This window comes from Pseudonaja textilis, chromosome 1, assembly GCF_049901715.1.
Source record: "Pseudonaja textilis isolate UNSWEBS1 chromosome 1, rPseTex1.2, whole genome shotgun sequence".
NCBI classification, from domain to species: Eukaryota; Metazoa; Chordata; class Lepidosauria; order Squamata; family Elapidae; genus Pseudonaja; species Pseudonaja textilis.
In genome coordinates this window covers 212,982,520-213,006,329 of record NC_141990.1, presented here as the reverse complement: position 1 = coordinate 213,006,329, position 23,810 = coordinate 212,982,520, and the positions used below count along the sequence as shown (strand labels likewise).

Below are 23,810 nucleotides of genomic sequence, written 5' to 3'. Positions count from 1 at the left end.
TTTGGTATTTGCCTAGTGAAAAAGTCATTTCTAGCTGACCCAATGGGTAGACTAATTTCCTCTAATCACAAGTTAGATGCTGCCTCTCCCTTTTTTCCTATCCATCTCTCTATGGTAAAATCCATCTGAAGAGTCTGAACACTAGTCTATCAGAAGGAAAAATGAATCTAAATATAAGTGAATTAACTGCTTGATATCCTTCTCTCCCAGGAGAAACTTGCCATAGCAGTACCCTCAGGCAATAAGTTTGGTTAGATGGAAGTAAATAATGCAAAGCAGGAATATAAAATATATGGTTCAAATTAAAATGACATTTCTAATCTAAGGTTAAGGCAGACAAACACAATTTCTATCTTTTCTGTTTTAGAATTATGCCCAGATTAATGCTGTTTACGAAGGTAGGTGTTTTATTAGAATTACCTTGAGGTAAGATGGGCAACCAATCAATTTTACAAATGAATATATTGTGGAAAATACAAAGCCAGCCATCTTACTATGGCCTATTTTTATGGCCATCATAACATGCCATTGAGGTGTTCTCTAAGAGCCTCTTTGATGCCACGTTTAAAGGGTAAGCATAATCTATATGGGTCATTCAGATACAGAATTCTTTATGCCCTGATTATATTGGTTAGGTAAAGATATGAAATAGAGGCTCTTTAGTCTAAACTGGTAACATAAGAGCAATACTTTACACAAAAATGGATTTGCCTCTCAATAGCTGTGGGTAAAATGTAATTAACAGCTGTTTTACTCTTTTAGGAGTTTTCCATATACAGTATTGGTCAATATGTTTTTTACCAGTAGCTGGGATCAATTGACCTTCAGGATTGGTCTTCATCCGGGAATTCACAGTAGAAGGGATATTGAAGAACGTTAGTAAGAATCAAGATGGGGTGGGTGTAAAAGCTCAAAGGTGTATAAAACAAACAGAATTAAGAGTTTGAAATCCAGTGCTGCTTCAGCCACAATTCTTAGACCAAAATTATTTTAGAACACGATTCTACAAAACTTTACAGAAACCTTATGTCAGATGTGGCCACTTCTTCACAATTTCAAAAATTTGTTCTACATTTAATAGAAGTTCAAAAGGAGGGCATTAAAATGTTTCTGAACTGGTTTTGTTTCCTAAGGATGGTTATGTTTCTTTTCTCCATCAAGGGCTTCAGAAACAATTTATTTGGACTAGAAAAGGAAACAACTGAATTTGGCATGTTTCACCCAACTGCTACAAAAATATCTTATTAAATTCTAAAACCAAACGTGTTTACATTTTCCTTTTTATTACAGGGTGGACAACTCACAGCCAACCTCCATTGCAGTTTTCGGAATCCAAAATACCCTAAAACAAACGACATATGCCCATCTTTTATTTGAAAGGATTCCTATTCCACCAAAATGGAAAAGAAATCGATAAAATCCTGTCCTTTGTTCAGTGGCATTATTCACGGTATAAGTCATTTCCCTTATGGCTCTTAATTGCAAAGCAAACAAATACAGAACAGCTCTCAACAGTAAAGAAATTACCATTCTCTGCTGTAAACTACCAGGGCAATTTTCAAGCAGCTTACAAAATATCCTTATTGAACCTATGCAAGCAAAGATATGACAGTAGGAATAGCAGAAGCAAAGCAGCTTAAAGAAAGGACTGTTAAGGATAAAATAAAATCAATCACATCAATACAGTGTGTGCTGCCATATAAAAGTAGGTAAATCTGTTTAGGGGATAGAACTAACCCATCAGAAATAAAACCTTGAGCTGTTGTCTTGGGTCCAGTTTGGAAGAACTATGGAATATGTAGAAACATTGATGCATAGTGCTTCTCGGTAGTTCAACAGACACATCAATTTCTAAGCGCCCAGAGTGTAAGGATTGGAAAAATAATCCTGGAGATTATTTAGTCCAATCTCAGTCTGATGCAGAAATCTATCAAGCAGCAGCTATGCAATCCAGGGGCAGATGTAACTATTTTCATGAGCTGCACGGTAGCTACACCTGCATTCTGGTGTGCGGAGATTTTTCCTAAATCAAATCTAAAACATTACATACACCAACTGCTGCCCCGTATCATGCAAAGCAGCCTTGAGAACAGCAACAGGGATTTAGAGTTATTTGTGCCAATGGAAAGTACTTGACCAGCAGCTACAGCTAACGGAGGTAGTGAAGTATTCCATGCCCCTTTTTCCTGCTGAATAGATGTACGATGAGCTGAAAGGAGAGGTTATGCAATATTTGCCAGGTTCCTAAAGCCCTTATAAAGTGGGCTAGCAATGAAAAGCATTTTCATAATTCAGATGGACTCAAATTTTATTGAATTGTCTTATGTCCAAGTTGGCAAGAACATACCATTCTAAAGTTAATCACAGAACCCATGGTTTTCATAAGATAACCTGAGCTTATGCACAATCACAAGGATAAAACTGAACCAGAGTCTGGTAGAATATTTTTCCCCCAGTTATAAACATAAAATGGCTAAGCGTTGAATCTGGAAATCAACCCCCTGAATCTGTGGATGTGGCTGCTTTGTTAATGGCCAACTATCAAAATTTCCAAGAAAATGCACACTCTATTTTAATGATCCTGCCAAACGTGGGGATGACAACATTACCCTTTTCAGTATAGAACTGTGTGCTAAGCTGGTAGCATGCAAAGGGAAGGAATAGAATGAAATTTGCTGCAGGCTTAGAATGATTCAGATGGCACAACTTGCTCTCAATAAGCCACCATATTCCCAAAGGAAAGGCTGTCTCATCCACACACCAAATGGATAACTGAGGAATGAGCTAAGTGCTGTTCTTCTTCCAACCTTCACACAAATGTATGCTTATGTTTGCTGTATAAATTTGGTTATGAACCATTTAATACAAACCACTATTTGATGAAAAATTGTTACAGACAAACCATTAGGGCAAACTCTTTAACATGTTGCACTATGTATCTGGCTTGGAAGAAATAATGGGCCCCCCCCCCCCCCCAAAAAAAAAAATCTTTCCACAGAATGATCGACAAGAATGCCGAAGGTTTCTGTAAGGCATTCCCGGCACCACCAGCACCTCCATGGTAGAACGAAGTAAAAAGTGGCAATGAGATACAAAGTAAGTTACAGCAATGGAGTAAAGGATAGGCTTCTTCTCCAACCTTGGCAATTTTAAGACCTGTGGACTTCAACTCCCAGAATCCCTCAGCCAGCAAAGCTTTGAGTTGCCAAGATTGGAGACCCCTGTATTAGACTGTAAGTTAATGTATATAAATTTAGTAATAGGGAGGATGAGCAATACCACATCATTTTTAGCAGTAATAAAGCTTATCCCCTTACAATGATGGCTTCTAATTTAAAAATATAAATGACAATTTGCATTTTCTTCAAGACTATCAAAGCAGTTATTTAATAAAAAGTATTCAAAGATTCCTCAATAATTTTCCATATAAAATGTCAATTTTCCAAATGAGTTAGCTTTGAAACACATTAAACTTTCATGCAATAGCATGAACTTTAAGCCCAAAATTAATGGAGCCTTAAAATGTTTTGAATTTTACATGAACAGATTTTAAGAAAAGTATCTTCAATTTCTCTAAATGCTTATTTTACTAAAAGTATCAACATTTCCTTAACATGTTGCATTTGGATGAATTTGGACAGCAATTTTAAAGCCGTAACAAAAGTTTTTTTTTTATCAATATCAATCACAAATTACTTAAAGCTACTAGTGTACTAGTTAGGAATACAAAGGAAAGAAAGGAGGAAGATGTATCACTAAAAAGTAATTTACTTTTTCTATTTTTCACTGTTTTTTTTTATCTTGTTTTCCTATCTTTGTATATTTTCTTTGTATCTATTCTCTTTGTACTTCAACAATTAAATACAGATTATAAAAACAAATTACCTATAATGTGTGTATTTCAATAGAACAGGGTTTTGGTGGGGAGAAGCATTCAAGAATAGCAAGAGAACATCCAAGTTTGAGGTATTAAGATTACGTTGCATGTTTAAAACACTCATTCACTCTTGTGCAACAATGCAGTATTTTAAGGCCCAACTACATAAAAAAAATCAGTTGTGCAGATTATGCAACTGGTTACAGATATTATCATGGTAACACTGTGTCTTTGTTTAGGCTTGTTGGATATGAATATGCTCTTCTCTAAGATCAGGATCAGCAATCTTTAAGAAGCTGATGGCAGTTTAGGCAAATATTTAAAAGCATTCCAGATAATATTATGATGCAATGTCAGACATGCAAATTTTGAAATAATTCTAATTCTAATCCAAGCATAATGCTTACTTATCTATGATCTTAATTATCAAGGATGTGATGGTAGTTTTTAATCAACAGATTATAGATTCACAAAAAATAAAAAGTTTCACTATAACAAGACATGCTGAAAATGCAATTTCATAGAGTAATGATTTTACCCAAAATTACTAATGTTGATAACTTTAGTAATATTTGAGCAGTTGATCAAGTATTTATTTTGAGTTTCTTAAAATACTACTATTCTGTATTATTTATAATTTGGATTGAGTGTTCATATTTGGGTAGGTTCCTCTTTGCACAAACATTTGGGCACAACTCTAAATAGAAGTTGGAATTATTCAGATTTCTTGTGTTCTTCAGTAACAGAAAGCACTTTTCTTCTCTGATGTAACATGTGAAAATACAGCTGAGGGAAGCCTGAAAAACAACAGAATTGGGTAATTAAAAGTCAGGAGCTTTATCTGTGCACATTTTGATTAGTTTCATATATCCAAAGACTCACACAAAAAGGTATTGGTGCCTCAAAACATGCATTTTTGGTTTTTTTCAATATATCAAGGTAAAAAAACTACTCAGGATATGCTAATTCGCTAAACAGTTTTTCTTTGGACTTTCATTTCAATATTCAATTTACTGTATTTTTTTCTCTATGGCACACTGTATGCTTAAAGTAAAGGCTTCTTTAATTAATAAAACAAGTCAAAGTAAAAAGAAAATGATAGCTTCTAGCTTCAATATTCAGAAATTAAAATGTCCTTTCCTCTACTTCCTCTTCTTTCTATTATTCACTTTTATTTGGGCACTGTAAATCTGACCTTCTTTCAAACAAATCAGTATCTCACACAACAATTATCTCATTCTTGATATAACAGCTGCAGAAAGTTTTTGTTCAAATAATTTCTGGTTCTCCCCATGAAAAAGCACTGGTTTGATAAGATTTATGCTTCAATTACAGCACAATACAATAAAAATGCTGGCTGTCTAATATCATATCTTCTTCTTCTTTTATGCCTTCGAGGCAGTGCTGACTCCTGGGGGGTGCCTTAGAAAGGTTTTCAGAGATGGTATCTAGTAATAGCAAAATGAAATTTGCAATGTTTGTTGTTCAATCAGTGCACTGATTATTACTTTCTAGTTCTAGGAAAACAGATGACAATGGGCTCATCCACCTGACCCTGATTCTGAGATGGGCTGCTTACTGTTTGCTAAGGGCACATCTTCATAGTGCAGGTCCCATCTTGTTGCCAGCTGCTTCTGAAGAAGAATGAAGTGGAATTGAGTGATCCAGCAGAAAAGTGATGTTCTGCTAGGAACAAGAACATGGAGCTACCCTTGAGGACTATTTGGAAGCTACAATTGGTCCAAAATGCAGCAGCACAGACAGTTTGGTAGGATTCTAGGTGGCACATGTAACACTACTCTTAAGTGAGCTACCAATCTGGGTGCAATTCAATGTGTTGGTTATTGCCTTTAAAGCCCTTTGTGGTGTGGGTCCAGCATATCTGCGGAATTGACTTTCCCCGATGGAATTGGTCCATCCCACTTGTACTGGCAGAAGAGGCTACTACAGATCCCATCAGCCAAAGCATTTCAGTGGATGAGATCCAAGAAAAGAGTTTTTTCTGCCACGGCTCCTGCTCTTTGGAGCATCTTGCCACAAGAGGTAAGACCTGCCCCTCTCTTTTATCCTTCAGAAAGGTCCTTAAAAGCTGGTTCTGCAGACTGGTCTCTCTAAAAACTGGTGGGTTTTTTTTTTTTTTTGCACAAGGTGCTTTTCTTGATAAGTGCTACACAGCCCACTGCCCATTCCACTCTGCCAATCTCAAGCCCTGTGTAGCCTGTCCCCTTCCTTTTCCATAAAGGAAAGCCACCCTCAGGCTCCCTTGAGGGTGGCTTTCCTTTGCCACCCTCAAGGAAGCATGTGCTTGGATGGGGAGAGGGGTCTCCAACTAAAACTATAGGGAGAACAGCCTTGGAAAGCTGTTGTTTCTGGTGAACAAGAGAAAAGCAAAAACATCATCCCAAGCAGTTCAATAGTTATAGTTGTGTAACATTATAAGTTGATATATATTTTTTTATTTAACTTGATATTTATTCGATCATACCAGGATGGCCATGACGAAAGGAGGGTGAGAGACATTCTTGATGTCATCCAGAAATAGGTAGTAAGAAACTCTTGCTGGACAGCACTGCCTTTAATAGCAGCAGCGGGAGCTGCTGCTTACTCACCCTTGAGGCATGAGATAAAAATAATGCTGGTGGGGGAGGCCATCAGTTTTGAAAATGAGATGCTTTCCTGGCTTCCAATGATGGAAGGGAAAAACATGTAAGGAAGAGCCCAATGTGAAACCTGCATATTCCAGCTAATGTGGAAAGTTACCAGAACAAAATGAAGGAAAGAGAGGTTTAGGAAGAGTTTTGTATATTTAACAGATGTATAGATATTCCATGCAGGGCTGACAGTTCTGAGCTTTAGCAGATTACCATTATAACAATTGTTGCAGAAACCCCCTTCATAGACAAGAGATCTGTACATTTATGTTCACTGTGGTAATCTTAAACATACACATACAAGTTGGTGTAATGGTTAAGGGGCAGAACTAGGTTGTGGATTACTAGTTGATTTTCAGCCAGAGAACCTTGCTAGATAACCGGAGTATATTTTTCACATAGAATTCGGTTATGGAACAACTCCTGGAATACAGGTCTGAAAATAATCCCGCCAGGCTTTTTGCAAGATTATTCTAGAATACCAACACACAAAATCTTTAACTGCAACAGATCACAAATATTTTCAAATTGTTTTAGATACATAAGGCAAGAAAATATGAACTGAGTCTGTACTTACTTGGAATGTAAGTTAGCATGACCAGGATCAGAAATGTGTAGTAGTCAAATGAAAAATTATATTTGTTAGGTAAACTAATAGAAAATAAACCAGATCGCTTGACAAAGGGCAGAGCAGCATACATTGTGAGCATTTCTCCAGTAACTCCCATTGGATATAGTATGATGAATAAAGTATACCTACAAAACCAAAATAAATATTCACATGGGGATAAAAGTCAGAGAGGCAATTCTAGATACTGAAATTTCAATGACTTAAAGATACACACATTTTATAACCAAATCAATATAAAAATTGTTATAACTGATTAGTTATACATTGTTTGAGGATAAAATATTCAAAGTTAAATAAACTGCAAATTTTTCATTTCTAGGAACTCAGGATATTATCCAATACACATTTACTCGGATAAAATTTCATTAAAAACACTGGGAACTTCTAGACACAAAAAAGAACTGCTTCATAAGTATAGGTTGTTGCTTCAGTAGGATTCTGCAAAGGATTTCCTGAGCATTTCCTTAATCAAAAATAGCAAGACAGTTGAAAGAGGGGACAAACAAAGAAAAGGGAGAAAGAGAGAGAGAAGTATGAAGACAAATGGAAGAGTCATTTGACAGGTTAAAAATAAATGAAAGGAAAAGGAGTCCAGTAAGGGAGACTTTTAAATAGAAACAGGTTAACTACAGTACACTAACTGGCTATATGCTTTTGTGCTATACCAATTGTTACTACAAAATAAAAATGCAATTGTTCATCAATTAGTTCTCTGAATATCCAAAAGAAATAAAATAATGCCCCCTCCATGCATGGGTATAATCTAAATTAGGAGGCAACTGATTCCAATACCCAGTTGCAACTTCTCTTCTCCCTCCAAGCATTCCTGCACATGCCTTATTAAGCAAAATTGATCCGTATCTATTGAGTTTCTTCCTTTCCAAGCACAAAAAAACAGCAACAATCCTAATCCCCCTTCTCCTATCTTATAATTAATTGCAAGAAACTGAAAGAGCAGCAAAGGATATTTTGCAACCCAATCAAACACAACTTCTCCAAGTCAGCACCCAGATGTCCTTAATGATCTTCAAAGTCAGAGCAATTATAAGGCAGTCAACACATTCCCTATGCAAAGGGCTTTAGATGCAAACCATTTTAACTTCAAAACTCCTTCTCTGAAATGCTAAATGGGCTGTTCCAATCTTTTTGGAAATATTTCAAATTGGACCAGACCTGTTTTGAATAGAGATAGTCCTTAAGTTATGATAGCTATTGGGACTGATCTTGCTAAGTGACATAATTATAAAGTGCAACATGTAACTTAGCAATAGTATTTTTGTCTGTCCTGGTTGTCATTGTTAAGTGAGGCCCTCACGTGACCGAGTCTTCTGATTTCCTGCTGGCTTTCTCACTGACTTTATTTGTAGAAAAGCAGCAGGGAATGTCAGAAGTCACAACCACATAACTGTGGCTCACTGCAATCTTGTAAATCACAAACTAGGTACTGAGTGTACCAAATCACAATCATGGAGATGCTATAACAGCCAGTACTCCAAGAATTGGTTGTTAAGTCCTTGTTCAGTACTATGGCAAGTTTAAATGATTGTTGGGTGAGTGACTGCAGTCTGAAGATCACTTATAGAAGACGCTCTGCTTCTGAGCTTGAAATATTACATTACAAAATATTTAAAACAGTTCACATCTGGAACAGTATTTCCATGCTCAAAATAAGTGCTTCAAATCCAAATGCTTTTCATGCTCCCATTAAACTCTTTCCTTACATAAAATGCCTAGTGCATTGAAGATGGTGTTTGATTTCGTTGTACGAGGTGCAGTGGCAATAAAGTAAACAAAACTAAACTAGTGTCTGTTTGTTTCTCTTCTGTTTCACTGAGCTACTGTTTCTTAAACTGATAATTATTAAGTATTTAATCACCTTACCTGGCCCACTTGATAAAATAAGGAAGGTGGTTTAGTAAACTAAACGTGTAGAAGGAGTAACGGATGATCTCTGTGATCGTCCAGGCGACCACAAAAAGAAGGATGCTGTCTTCACTTTGCACCTATAAAAGATAAATGCAGCTATTGAAAGTGGAAAATAAATTACATATACAATCTAAAATATTAAACCGTGCTTATATTCTTTGACCCCAAGCAGGTGAATCATACCATACAAATGAGGCTTCGGGATAACCATCCTTCCAATGATTTCAAGCTTTGCATATATAATCATACTAATTCATTCTTGTTTTTTTAAAAGCCATCTCAATTCTCCCTCCAGAACAGACTACAGGAAAATAGTTTTAAAATGATTTTTGCCTCTCCCATCAATAAGCACTGAAATGGAGTCTTTTAAAAAATTAAAAATGTTGCACAAATGAATCTTCATTTTTTTAAAGTATCAACTTCTAATTTGTATTATTATTCTAAAGTGAAATAATTAAAAGACAGCAAATGCAGCAGAAAGAAGGAGTCTATGTAATGCATTGTTGTAAAGAATTCTGGGTGACTTCAGATCAACACAGCTCCTAGCTCTACCAGTCAAAAGATACTGGATGGTTATTCTGTCTTTACTTAACAGATTTTCTATAATAAGAAAAAAAAGAAATTGTGTGAATAAAAGGAGGGTTCAAGTGGAAAACATTCTTAATAATCCCTGTAAAACTTTGTATTAGAGGCAATTGCATAATAAAAGCTTCATCTGGAAACTATTTCTGTTGTATTATAGAAAAGGATAAAGATTAGGAGAAAATTACATCTTTGGACCCGAGGACAGTAACATTTGTTATCTTTTGGGAATTGCTGCACACTTGGATGCAACGGCTCAGGTGTACAAAAAAAGGAAGGAAGGAAGGAAGGAAGGAAGGAAGGAAGGAAGGAAGGAAGGAAGGGAAGGAAGGAAGGAAGGAAGGAAGGAAGGAAGGAAGGAAGGAAGGAAGGAAGGAAGGAAGGAAGAAAAAGAAAGGAGAGAGAGAGAAAAAGAAAAAGAAAGAACTGGTTGTTTATTTGTAACTTTGATTTTTGTAAATTATTATCTCTGACTTTACATACAATAAATTGCATCTGTGTCTGGTTAATAACCTATCCAGAATGTTCTACAGACTAGAAAATCAGGAAAATAACTGGATTCTGTCCCTCAATATTTAAGTAAAGTTAGAACTGCTGCCATTTCTCTCAATCTCTCTGAGGACTGCCACTGCATACTGAAATATACTGCATATAGGTAGTCCTCAATCGACCACTATTCATGTAGTGACTCTTTGGCCCTGAAAAAGGGACTTAAAATTGATACTCACACTGCTGACCATTGCAGCATCCCCACAGTTATGAGATGAAAATTCAGGGACTTGGCCAACTGGCATGTCTATACAACGGTTACAGCATTTCAGTCATATGATGGCCATTTGCAATTTTCCAAGCCAGCTCTTGACAAGCAAAATTAATGGAGGAAGCCAATTCACTTCACAAGTACATGATTCACTTAACTGTAGTGATTCGCTTAACAAATCATGGCAAAATGAAGAACACGGGGGCAGAATCTCAGACGGGAGGGAAGTTCAAATATCAGAAAGCATTACCTCGTAGAAAGAGTAGTGGAAGCTTGGAACCAACTTCCAGCAGAGGTAGTTGGGTCAGTCACTAGTAACTGGGTTTAAACATGCTTATGATAAACATATGGCAAAAATTAAAAATAAGTAAAACATTTAAAATAATAATTAATTAAAAAGGAAACAAAAAATTCAAAGGGAAGACTTGATAGCCTGCTAGGTCTTTTTCTGCCATCAGTTTTCTATGTTTCTAAAAAAAAGGTCGCAAAATGAGGCATGACTCACTTAACAACTGCCTTGCTTAGCAATTGAAATTCTGGTCCCAATTGTAGTTGTGCAGGTTGACTACCTATACTGAAACTCTCCTGCAGGGAAGGAAGAGAGGACGGTAACCTTAACTTTAGCCCTAATTCTCATCCCTATTCTGTGTTGTGGTGTCTGTGACATACATATGGGGAATCAGCCAGCTAATCTATCAGAAAGAAGGGGACAGCTAAAATAATAACTTTAAAAATGTGAGCCTTGCAATCCTACCTTGTTGAAATGAAGGCTCAGCTAATACTGCCAAATTAATTAGGCAGGCTGAAACTAGGAGACTGACAGATCTTGGATAAAACAGTACACCCCCCCCAAAAAAAAAAGCTATTAAAATGACCCAAGCCTATGTTATATAAGTGAAGGTTCTTGAACTGTTTGAATGTTCAATATTTCTACATAAATATGACCCATAAAACATGAATATTAAAAATTCAAATAGGTTCTTAAACTTTTAAGCGCTGCTGTAAGTGGCCCTGAACTTTCAGTCACTTAATGGAGATCAAAGGAAGGATTAAGAGCTGCCATAGCTCTTAAAAAACACTGAAATGAAACTGAAGTACCTTGCTTTGTGCTAACATAGGAAATGAACAAATGTAGGATTCTTTTAGAAAGGATATGTTTCTGCTGAAGCAAAATGCAACAGACTTCCTAGTGTCAAGGGCATTAAAATATTATTGAAGGAGAGCTGTAGATCTATGAAAAAAATCAGTTATTCATGTAGATGAAATCCTGACACTCCTTTATGCAAAAAGGAAACAATTGGTCATTTAGTCCATATCAAAAAAAATCAAAATTACAATTGTATGATCAAAAGGGACAAGGCTCACTGGTACTATATGTCACTCCAACATGGAGAGAAAACAAAGTACAATCAAGCTTGCAAATTTATTATGTCTCAGTAAAGTATCATTCTAGTCTTCCTGAGGAGTCTGTTTCCTGGTCAACCATGTAGGGTTGGCATAAATTTTGTAGACCTGATTATGTTTTACTTCAGAGGCCTGCCTGTGTATCTTCTCATGTGATCTTGTTTCCCAGGGATCTTTTAGCCCTCTTTGTTTATGTAATTGTTGTCTATTTCTCTCAAGGTTCCCTCACTGACTCTCCAACAGAAACGTGCTTATTCTAGGAATTTGGACAGTCCTCCCTCTGAAATAGATTCAATGCCGAAGATATTTGGGGAGCGGATTTTACAGCTGGTTATCTCACCAAAGCATTCTGATAGTACAGAATAAGAGGAATGGGGGAAAGAATTGAGGGAGGAACCACATCACTTGGTACCAATAAAATTGGACTGATGAGGAGTATTCAAAGGTAAAACTTGGCTGATGCAGACAAAACAATATGGACTTTACCAAGGCAGAGAAGATGAGATAGATGGGACAGTTCTTTCTATAAAAGAACAGCTCAAACAACGTCATCCAAGTAACCATGTGATAATGTTTGAATAAAGAACAATGCTTTATGATTGGTTTCTGTGCTAGAAAAGAAGTAAATGATTCTATCTTTGTGATGGTCAAAAGAATACTCTGCCTAAAGTAATCAATGCTTTATATCAATGACATTATTATTAACAATACAAAAAGAAACTTCAGTTTAAGGAGACACCTGCATTTTCAGAAACAATATGTAAATTAACAAATTACAGGTTCTACATCAATTGTAGCATCATTGCATTAACTGCATTGTGCAGAGAGAAGAGACTGATATCCCTCACGTTACTAGTAATTACTGAAAAAGCTTTTATTTGCACTGAAAACTTTCCTCTGTGCTATTATTTTTTTAAAAAAAGAAAAAACTTTGTACAAGACTGCAAACAGCACATTTCATATCATATTAGTCTCTCATTATAAATATTTTGTTAGTGTACATCTTATGTCACCTACTGCCATCTACTGGGCATATGATGAACACTGTTTTACATTCCTCTCTTCCAATGACAAGAGTAATGAACTTAAACAAAGGCTACTCACAATCAGCTAATGACAGGAAAACCATTTTTAGCATCATTCAAAACTAAGCTATTATAAGTTGAAGTTGAACTAAGCTATTATAAGTTGAGCTATTATAAATAATTAATGCTGTTACAACAGCAAATAATTCATAGCTTAAAATGAAACACAGCTATCCCTCCATCCACAACCAATAGCTGGTTTAATTTTCTCTCCAATGTCCAAGGTACATAAATATTCTTTCTTTTAAAAATAGTCCTCAGTAAGGAATTTGTTTTTTACTGTTGCACAAATAAGAAAAACAATAAATCTATCAAAATTTAAACATATTTATTTTACTTATTTCTATTCTGCCTTGATTAAAAAAAACTTGGTGGCTTACACAAACCAGTTAAAACTTTCATTGCATAAACTTCTCAGTAAGAACAATAAAACAGTACCCACCATAATATAAGAATGAAAATAATAAAAATAGTAGTTTCCAATTGTGTGATAAAATCAGGGGAAGGCTCTCCAAAACAATTCTGTCTTTAGTAGCTTCCAAAATGTCAACTGGGAGCGGGTTAGAGCCTAATCTTTACTGGGAAACTGTCCCACAGAGTTGGTGCTGTCACAGAAAGGCAGAGCCCTCCCATTCTCAAAAGTATGTGATAAGTAACAATCTCTCTCTTTTTATCTGATCAGTTGGGCCAGTACTGGTTGGAGTAGGTGATCATATAGATATTGGATACTAATGAAGAGCTTCATAGGATAAAACTGGCACCTTTAATTGTACCTGGAAAACGATTGGCAAAACCTTCCTATTTGCTGATGATATTGGAAGACAGGAAGTATACAGCCTGCTTGTTTCGGACCAACTTAAAGTAGTCTTTAAGGCCCAAGAGTCCGTTATAGTTATCCAATCCAACTAGATGGTGATGATAGGCTCTATTTAGGCACTCCTGCTACAGGTAGGGTCACAAATGGTACACTAGTTAGAGCCATGAGTCCAGAAGGGTCTCAAGTCATGAACTTGCTCCCTCGCTGGCAGGTTGTGCTCGTTCATCAAGGAACAATTCTGATGGTGACAGAAAACCTTAATGTATCAACACCAACTCTGACTTACCAGGATTCAACTTCAGTCTATTCTCTCTCATCCCAGATTCCCACAGCCTGCAGGAACTGGTAGGTAATATTAACAGTATCTCTTTCTCAACTGATACCAAACTCCAAGCCATCACATGATCTCTCTCTCACAGCATCTTCATATAGATGTTAAATAGCAGGGGACAGAGGAGTGACCTCTAGAGAATCTACACATCAGAGGCCACTCAGCCAACCTCTCCACCCCCACCATCACAGACTGGAACTGTCCACTGAGGAAGAAAAAGAACCATTACAAACAACCACATCCTATCCCAAATATTTGCAGACAGTCCAATAAGGTACCATGATTGATGGCATCAAAAACTGCTGCTAGGTCCAATAAATCAGGAGGGATAGATTATCCAAGTCCTGATAAAGGTCTTCTAAGAGTGTGGACAATGTTGCTTCAATACTGAACCAGAATGCTTAGGTGATCTCCTTAATCAAGAGAGCTGCAAAGTTGTTCTGCTACCATCAGCTCAACAACTCCCACAAAAAGATCCCACCAATTGTCCATATTATTATTAGAAAGAATAATCTTAGCATTGCAAACTATCAACATGGGTAGCCATGACTGGAAGTTTTGTTCAATAACATCCGAAAGGAAGATTCACTTGCTTTTTGAGTCTTTCAGCAATACCAAGTGATTTTTTTTTTTTTGCTAAGCAGGTTAGTTGTCAAGATGTGGATTAAGCTAGATTAAATCGGTGAAATCTCTAAACTCAGTTTTTTTTAAATCATAAGATCTGCTGGGTTCATTCTGCCACATGAAACATAAATTGTCCATCAAAGTAATATGCAGAAAGCTAATGACATATCAGTGTTCTGAATAAGAGCTTTACAGTACTGGACCCTAAGCTTTTCCCCACCAACTAAAGATTATGAGAATAATGTAAAGATATTAAAGTTAAGCAATGCCTGACACATTAAGAAAACAAAATATAATCAAGCCTGATTAACTCCTGGTTTGCAATACCCTTGAATGCTGGCACATTGTCTTCAATCTGGCATTACATCAAGTTTTGGCTTTAATTCACATTTGCTTGCCATACTGATTTAAAGGGAAATCACACAAGGCACTCCTATCTTTGAATCGCTTGTCTTCCCTAATGAAAAGTAAGAAAGCAGGATTTAAACTTAAGATTTGGCAGGGTTTTTTTTTTCTTGAATTCAACTTTTAAAAGAGGGGGAGAAAAGACAGAACAAGTTAACAATGTTATCATCTTAGTAGAACAAGCACATTCCTCAAGCATCACTGGACTCATGCAATTAATATTATGCACTAAACATCAGAAAGCATCCAAGAAAAGATTAGAAGAACAATCTGATATCATATATTTGATACCAAAACAAATAATTCCTTCATTAGACTGGTAAATAAATTAAGATAGCTTTATCCTGGTTTGAGAGAAAATTATATTCAAGAGAAATCTGATCAAAATTATTAAAGAGTCTCTCACTAAAAGACTTGAAAAAGACATGAAAGATTTATGCAAGAGATGAAACACATGCATCTTACAACATTCTCAATAGTTGAACTTGTTCAAAGAACTCAGGTATGTAGACAGCCTTTCAAAAAAGAAATGTAGAATGCTTTCATAACAATGCAAGTAACTATTTTTTCAAAGAAAACAATACATCCTTTCAACTAGCCTGGGCTACTTAAGTAATCAATCAATAAAATTACACTCTATTACAGCTACAATTTTAATTTTGGATGTTTGTGTTTTACAATCCAGTTCTTACTATGCTATAGCTAAGATATTGGAATTATTTCTAATCATATGTTTAAATTATATTAATACAATTGTGTATTCCAATGGAATCTGCATCAAAGCTGCTTAGTTTTGAAAAATAGATCCTCTCTCAATTCTTCTAGCAGACTTGCTAGAAATCATCATCATCATCATCATTGTCTTTTAACAACCTCATAATCCCTTGAGGGGTGAAGTCTGGGCAACTGAATGGAGCTACTGCACCACCCCAGCAGTTACTTAAAAAGATATATTTTTTCTTTATATAGATTTTTTTATTGGGAGCTGCTCAAAGTCACTTAGAAAGATATCTGGCCATACAACCTGAATAAATAATAATGATAAGTTTGGTTTATGGAAAATTGAATGCAATAAATGAAACCAATGAAGTAAAAAATGAAACTGTTCATGGGAATGTTGATTGTCCTTTCCAAACAATGAGTTGGATTATGACCCCTAGTTTTCTTCAAGCCTACAGAATCTCACTTGAAATATATTAAATGGCAACAAAATGATGTCTACCAAAAAGCATTCTAAATTACATGTCCACGGTGTTGAAATATGACATTAAAACTAACAGTACTGAAAAGGTTATTTGTTTACCACACATCTACATACACATCTATTATCAGCAAAAGAGATTATATAGTGGTGTCCATTGTGAACAGAGATAGGAGCTTCATGATAAAGGATGAATAAAATAGTTCAATCTCAACTCACCTCTTTTACACTGTGGGCTATACCCCATGTCAAAAAAACTCTTGACATGATTTGGAAAGCAGTCAAGACAACAGAAGAAGGAACAATCCCTGTAAAGACAATTTAGATTTACTATATTTTTGAGCTCCTAAACTACCCACCCACCCTTTAATAGTAATCTAATTTGGAAAGAGATAGTGTTATGAAAATTAATTGTAATGTTTTAATATTAAAATATTGTTAAATATTCTTTTCTTGGTTTCAAAATTTCTCTCAAGTCTGAATTTTGGATCGGAGATGAAAACACAAGGTTTGCTATGATTTTCAAGTAATAAATTTGATAAACACATGACTAGTTTCCCTTCTGATTATCAGATGCCAGAGCTAAAAGAACAACAGATATTATGTCCCATGTAACATACTTGAATGAGATTCCTAGATGCTGGTGCCAAGCACAGAAGGAAACAAACACCCAGTAAGGCAATTACAACAATAGCATTTTCAAATGACTTTTTTTTGCTGAACAGCAAACTCTTGTTTATGAAACAGCACTTATCTCTGATAGTAAAGGGACAATGTCAAATCTGAATATATGACTGATGAATATTCAACTGCCTGTGACAGATGTTGAAGGAAATATATATTTTCCCAGTACTTTTATTTTCATGACACCAATGATTGTTTAGGGACAATAATTAAAATTCAAACATTTCCACTGAAATGTCTGAATAGCATTAACTAATTAATAACTCTGGAAGAGGCAATACATGAAAGATTTTTCATGTGTAAAACTCATGTCTTTCTATAAATTAATTCAGTTTAACATTAGTAAAGGGATATCAGTTCTCACTTGTAAACATTTGTGCATGCATAAAGCACTATTTCTAACTAATTTCTCACAATCAAATTTTGCTTTAGATTTTGTCACATTAGATGCATACATGTAGAAAGTTTGTTTTTGTATTAATAATAATAATAGTAATAATAATAATAATAATAATAACAACCACCATTGACCCTGCTAAGGAACGGATCTTCAATACAGGATAGGGAAAATGCATCAATGGCAGCAATCCCTTTGCTAAAGATTCCAGGAGTACTGGAGTCAGCAAGCCCGCTTGTTCTGATAGACTCTGGAAGTTCACAGGATCCCTCAACTGTTTTCTGATAGCAACAGACTCAGATACTGTATTCAGGCCTTTGGCCTAAAGCAGAGGTCCTTCATGAAGATCCAGTCAAGAACTGCACAAATCTGAGACTGGCCAAAAGGCATTGGGGCTGGGGGCAAGAGGAGAGCAGACTACTATCCTATGAGTCTCAGCTGTGGACAAGGCAGAGGTTCAGCATTACTTATTATTAATGGCCATCCTTCTTTCGGCAATGCTGAGGACAACTTAATTAAAACCCATCTCTTGCCTGTGACTATCCTGATCTTATTAACTCTTCCTTCTCCTTTGGATTCCCCTTCTGACTCGTCTCCAACCCTGTTTGTCCCAGGATAGTGATCTCTTCTCAGAGGTCCTGCAAAAGGACTTTTTCCAGCTAGTTACAATAAAACCTAAGCTTGATTATTTCTAGCCTGGCAATTGAAATAGCATGCTCATTTGCTTTCTGGCAGCCAGGTCAGCTATTTAAAAAAAAATGTGTGTGTGTGTGTGTGTGTGTGTGTGTGTGTGTGTGAAGAGAGAGAGAGAGAGAGAGAGAGAGAGAGAGAGAGAGAGAGAGAGAGAGAGAGAGAGAGAGAGAGAGGAGAGAGACTTTCCTGTGATGAGGCTAGAAGAACTGAAAATTGGATCACATTTTCAACTTATAAGTAAATTGCTTCAAAATGCTGAATTTTATTTTGGCAAACTTTAATGTTTATACCTAACAGTTGTTCTATAAGCAGTATGAAGCAGAAATAGACCAATTTTTATTATTAAATAATTAACACCATAACAAAAGCTATATTCAGTACAAGCAATAAACATAAAATGTTGAACTAACTTCTGTTAGTCTGAACATGTAATTCTTACTTTTGAAAAAATGATTATATTTGCATATTCAAATGCATGTTTAAAACAAAAATAAAGAAAATCAAATGCTGAGAAACTAGATGTCATGCTATATATAGTTGCAATTCCTTTAAACGACTGGGCAGAGAATATGAGTAGAATTCCCTCCTTGCCTTCCAAAATAGAGATATTAAATATTTAATTTAAAAACTTACCTATTGCACAGTGCACGATCTAAAAAAAAAGTCAGAAATAATTATGACTTTTCACATTTGTAGCACATTTTGCTTTACCACAACAGTATCATGATTATGACTAAGAACATTGTTCTTGAATAGTATTGTTCTTGAATAGTATCTACACCAGGCATTTTTATCATAACATATATCTCTTATCTGTTCAATAATAATTTTGTGAAATTTTAATCTCACCAATGACTAATTTCCCCATTTACAATTCTGCTGTGCTGCTTTTAGAAAACTATGTTATTAGAAAAAGATTGACTTTTATCTCTTTTAAAAGAGATTCTGGGGTTCTCAAACATCATTCTTCCTTGTTCATGAGACAATGATCATTGTCAGATCAGAACTTATTCCATGAAATAAAGCAATCTCTCCTTTGTATGCATTATTGGGAAGAGAAGTAAATGACAGGTTGGGCTACTGTTGAGATATCAGAACCATCTTTAAAAAGTATTTAATTTTCTCTGATGAACTATCAATAGAATATTTCTTCTTTATACTGTGATAAAAAAAGCATGAAAAGTCTCTAATTTGACATTTTTACCAAGTATGTCAAATGTCTAAACTTTAATTTCAAAGGAAAACACATTCACTTGAAAGTAATAATTTTATCATGTTAGTCTTTCTTTGTTGCACCTGATATCATTATTCTTCCTATTATGCTTATGTTTTATCATTATTTTTTTCATTTGACAGAACAAACCTTGGAAAAAGACAATGCATTTAAAAGGGATAGTAATTAATCAAGCATTACAACAAAGGAATAAGTTGAAATGCCTAGGGAAGTGATGGCGAATCTTTTAGGCTTGGTGTGACCAAATAAAATAAAATAAAATAAATCAGAAAATGCCTATCTTGACTCTGCTGGCATCCTGGGGAAAAAAAAAAGGTCTCTCTGGACCTCCTCTTCAAACTGTCCTTTCCTCTCTAGACCCTCTGGAAATTGCACGATTTTTGGACACCTCAGAGCCGTGTGAGTTCAAAGGCTTTTCCACACCCTTTGAAAGTCATGGGAGAGGGTTCTGATTTTGCGAGGCCTCTGGTGCCTCAGGAAATTGTATGAAAATGAGAAAGTGCAATTTTTGGATGTTTCGGGCTGCACAAGAACAAGGCCTTTTTGCACAACTTCCAAAGGGCTCCTGGCATGTCACCAAAAATAGCATGTCATGTCATCTCTGACATACATTTCAGAGATTTGCCATCACTGGCCTAGGGTTTGAAGACTGTGATAAACCTACCTCAAGCAAAGCTCCAGTCTGGAAGAATTTCAAAGGCTTTTCTATTGAATGATAGAGTTTATGATAGCTACCTGTTGCAAGGTATGCTCTGACTAAACCAACTGCTATAACAAGCCACCTAGAAGAAAAACAGAGAAAAACACAGTGATGTTTTTCTTGAAGTAGCAATAGCAACAGCACTTAGGCTTATATACCGCTTTACAGCCCTTTCTAAGCGGTTTACAGGATCAGCATATTGCCCCCAACAATCTGGATCTATGCAACAGATACTATGAAATATTTTGAGAGTAATATAATAAAATAAATAATTCAGCATTATATTCCATTGAGAAAGAAATATATTTTACCAGTCTGATTGCTGAAAAAACTGTGAATTATAGTCAACAGTTACAACTGCAAAGCTAAAAATGAGCTTCTTTTAAATATTTTAAATAGCAGCAAATAGCACCTGTATTAATTGAAGATTAGGAATAAAACTGAGTCTAAATCCATTAGGTTTTGATCACTTCGCTCATTTATCCAACACAGAGCTCTCCTATGAAGTTTAACAATGTCATGCAATGATGTATGAAGAGCAGAATTCAATATTAAATGTCTCCAAGGAAACAAAGTACAAGTGCACATCATCAAATAAATTGTGTTCTACTACGACTACTTTACTAGCTACTTTTTACTGGGATCTAGTAGATCCAATAAGACTTGCCAAGTGATTATATACACTTCAAAAACTTATTTTCTTAGAAAGTTGGTGACATGCATTGTTTGGTGTTGGTGTTATGCATGTCAGCCTTTCTGTAAAAAAAATCTGGTAGGACCTGGAAACAAGTGAGTACTTGCAGGCTTAACATCAATGGGAACTAGATTGGGAATTATCTTAATTTAAAATTACTGTGTGAATTATTTAGCAAACTCATAATGAACCAACTTAGTCATGTTCATCATTATGTCTGGCTAAGCACCCATAGGGGAAATTCAGGAGGCACAGTGTTGTGCTGGCTTTAGATTTCTGCACTTTGTAACTTGAATTCTTTAAAATGATAAGGTTAAAGGCATAAGGTTCCTGCCTTGAGCAGGGGCTTGACCAGAAAATTCCAAGGTCCCTTCCAGCCTTATGATTCTGTTTCTAAAAGCAGAATGTGTTCATTTGATGTTTGAGATAACATTGCTAGAGAAATCTATTCTACCCAATTTAAAGTGTCACAAAATTGTTACTGAAGCACATCTTTATCTTTAAGAAATGTCCATTAATCCCTGGGAAAGTAGAGAGCTCTAGAGATTTAGAGACAATTTTGGAATGAATGAAAATGATCTGCAACTTAATATAGACAAGACAGAAACTGATGATGGGAAAATACATTTTAGCTAGAGCGGTTCATCCAGTTCTGAATGGAATTGCATACTTTCTGGAAGTTCCAGATCATCATTTGGGGTCTTGCAGAAATTACAAGATTGTGGTATCACATGAAAGCTGTGATAATGACTATACTTGTAGAGTTAGGCTCACTAACATGCTTCCAGACATTTCCCATTTAATACCTTCTGACCTAAAGTTATAAACAATCCATGAAGTTTCGTATCCTACCTTTTTTTACCTTTTACTTAAATAAACTGAATGGAAAACTGGCACGCTAAAAAGTAAAGTACTGGCTTGTAGATTTACCTTTACTATAATTCTTGTATTGGTATTTTTACAAAATATTTTTTTTTAAAAAAAGGGAGTGACTATAGTTTCAAATTTTGTTTGGAAATATATCCACCTACCCAGAAAATAAGGCAAAGATAATCAGATAATTGATGCAAGGAAAAATTCTTATGAGAGGCATTGTTCATAATTAACTTTTCTCACTATCATTCTGCTTCTTCAAAAAATCCCACTTATTACTCTTACATTTATTTGCTGCCCATCTTGCAGTTCAAAGCAACTCTGAGCAGCTTAGTGACTTAATGTTTTACCTTGTGGATACATGCATGGATTTGTGGTGCATCAGCATCGAGAAACAGCACCTATTTCTCACCCTGTGCAAATACATCTAGAGCAAATGATACTTTAGTTCAAGGGTCTTCAAACTTGGCAAGTTTGAGACTTGTGGACTTCAACTCCCAGAATTCCTGAGCTAATATGACTGGAGGAGGAATTCTGGGAGTTGAAGTCCACAAGTCTTAAAGCTGTCAAGTTTGAAGAGCCCTGCTTTAGTCAACAAGCAGTTCTATAGTGACAGTGATCACTGAGCACCGATCTCTTGGCTGTTCTCTCTTTCTTTAGATAGTGATACGGTGATAGTAGAAGTGATACAATCCAAAAAATGGTTGCAAGTGATGCTGATTATACTGAAAGACAACCTGCTGACATTTAGAACTGACACACAAGTTCAAAAATCAACTAATACACACCTCATATATCCTGAGTATGTTCCTACCACATGTATGCTCAATCCTGGAACCTTAATGTTGTATGTACTGTTGTAACACAGAAATTTGTAATGTACCCCAAACATATCAGATTCAAATGATTGCTTTATTGTGATTAGAATCTAACAATTATTTCTACAGTGCAATTCTACAAGCAAACAGAAAGAACAAATGCATTTTAACAGGTGATAGTTTCAGAAAGTGATGATGAGAATAGCCCCAATCAATGTAAGGAGCTAACAAAAAAGTTATTCTGTAGATAATCCAAAACATTACCAGAATTTTAGAAAATGCCAAATGCCCAATGTTAATCAGCATAATACTATATTTTAGACTTCAAATGCTTTAAAAAAATCAAGGACACTACTTACAATTATTTCCAGCTTTTGTTACTGTAAATTCCTAATCCCTCTACTTTCCCCCATCCCCACCCACCAAAGGTGTGTTTTACCTGTGATGTCTCCATCCCTAAGAGCTGAACCTGATATTTCTAAAGGGAACTGCTTAAGGATTGTCATGGGTGCAAGCTTTGATGAACACAGCATTCAAAAATCAAGGGCACTACTTACAATTATTTCCAGCTTTTGTTACTGTAAAATCCCTATCCCTCTACTTTCCCCCACCCACCAAAGGTGTGTTTTACCTGTGATGTCTCCATCCCTAAGAGCTGAACCTGTTATTTCTAAAGAGAATTGCTTAAGGCTTGTCACGGATGCGAACTTTGATGGCTACAGCATTTCCCAGAGCCTAAGCTGAACACTTCAGCCTCCATAATCGCCTCCTAAGTGTACACGTCAAGCCTCGAGAACATTATTACCACATGAAAAGAAAGAAAGCTCTTTGGGGAAGGAAGCGCTCGCATATTATACAATGACCTCTCGACTTAGAAATAAAAATATTTCTTATTAAATCACCAAGCTGGGGTCCTCAGTAAAGGATCCCCAAGAGGAGAGGCGCCTGCTTATGTGCATCTCCAACCTTTGTCCGGGCTAAAGGCAAAGAGAGGCACGTTCAAAGGAGCAAAGGCCATTACGCCCAGGGGAGGGAAAGGAGAAATGTCAGGGGAGGCAGAGGGCCGCCGGGTTCCCCCGAGAAGAAGCGGCCCCCACCACACGCCCTCCTTCCCGCGCCCCGAAGCCGAGCCCACCCACCCGTCAAGAGTGCGCCGGCGCTCGCTCACCCGGCGGTCATGACCACGTTGTAAAGGACTAGATAGGCCGTCGCTAAGGCGCCGGGGCCTCTCCGCCGCCGGCCGCCGGCCTGCTGAAGCTGCGGGCTTTTGCTCTCGGAGCCGCTCTCTGGCCGGCGGCCGCTCCCGCTGCAGCTCCCGGACGCCGCCATGGCGCCGCTTCAACTGCTTCCCCTGTGCCGGGAGAGCGCGAGGCTAGGCGCGCGAGGCGGAGCTTGAGCGAGGCGGCCGCCCAGGAGGGCCTCG

The 23,810-nt window shown here is 36.4% G+C and overlaps 1 protein-coding gene across 1 annotated transcript; it reads right to left on the bottom strand.

Annotated features, from left to right (window-relative positions):
- Nucleotides 1–2,290: 2,290 nt before the first annotated feature.
- Nucleotides 2,291–23,731, bottom strand: HACD2 (3-hydroxyacyl-CoA dehydratase 2). Its single transcript, XM_026707906.2, has 7 exons — nt 23,556–23,731; nt 19,967–20,084; nt 18,702–18,720; nt 16,514–16,602; nt 9,041–9,162; nt 7,106–7,284; nt 2,291–4,674 (listed from the first exon to the last, which is right to left on the bottom strand). Exons 1-7 carry the CDS (start codon nt 23,714–23,716, stop codon nt 4,592–4,594), a joined length of 771 nt encoding a protein of 256 aa, XP_026563691.1. The 5' UTR covers nt 23,717–23,731; the 3' UTR covers nt 2,291–4,591.
- Nucleotides 23,732–23,810: the final 79 nt, after the last annotated feature.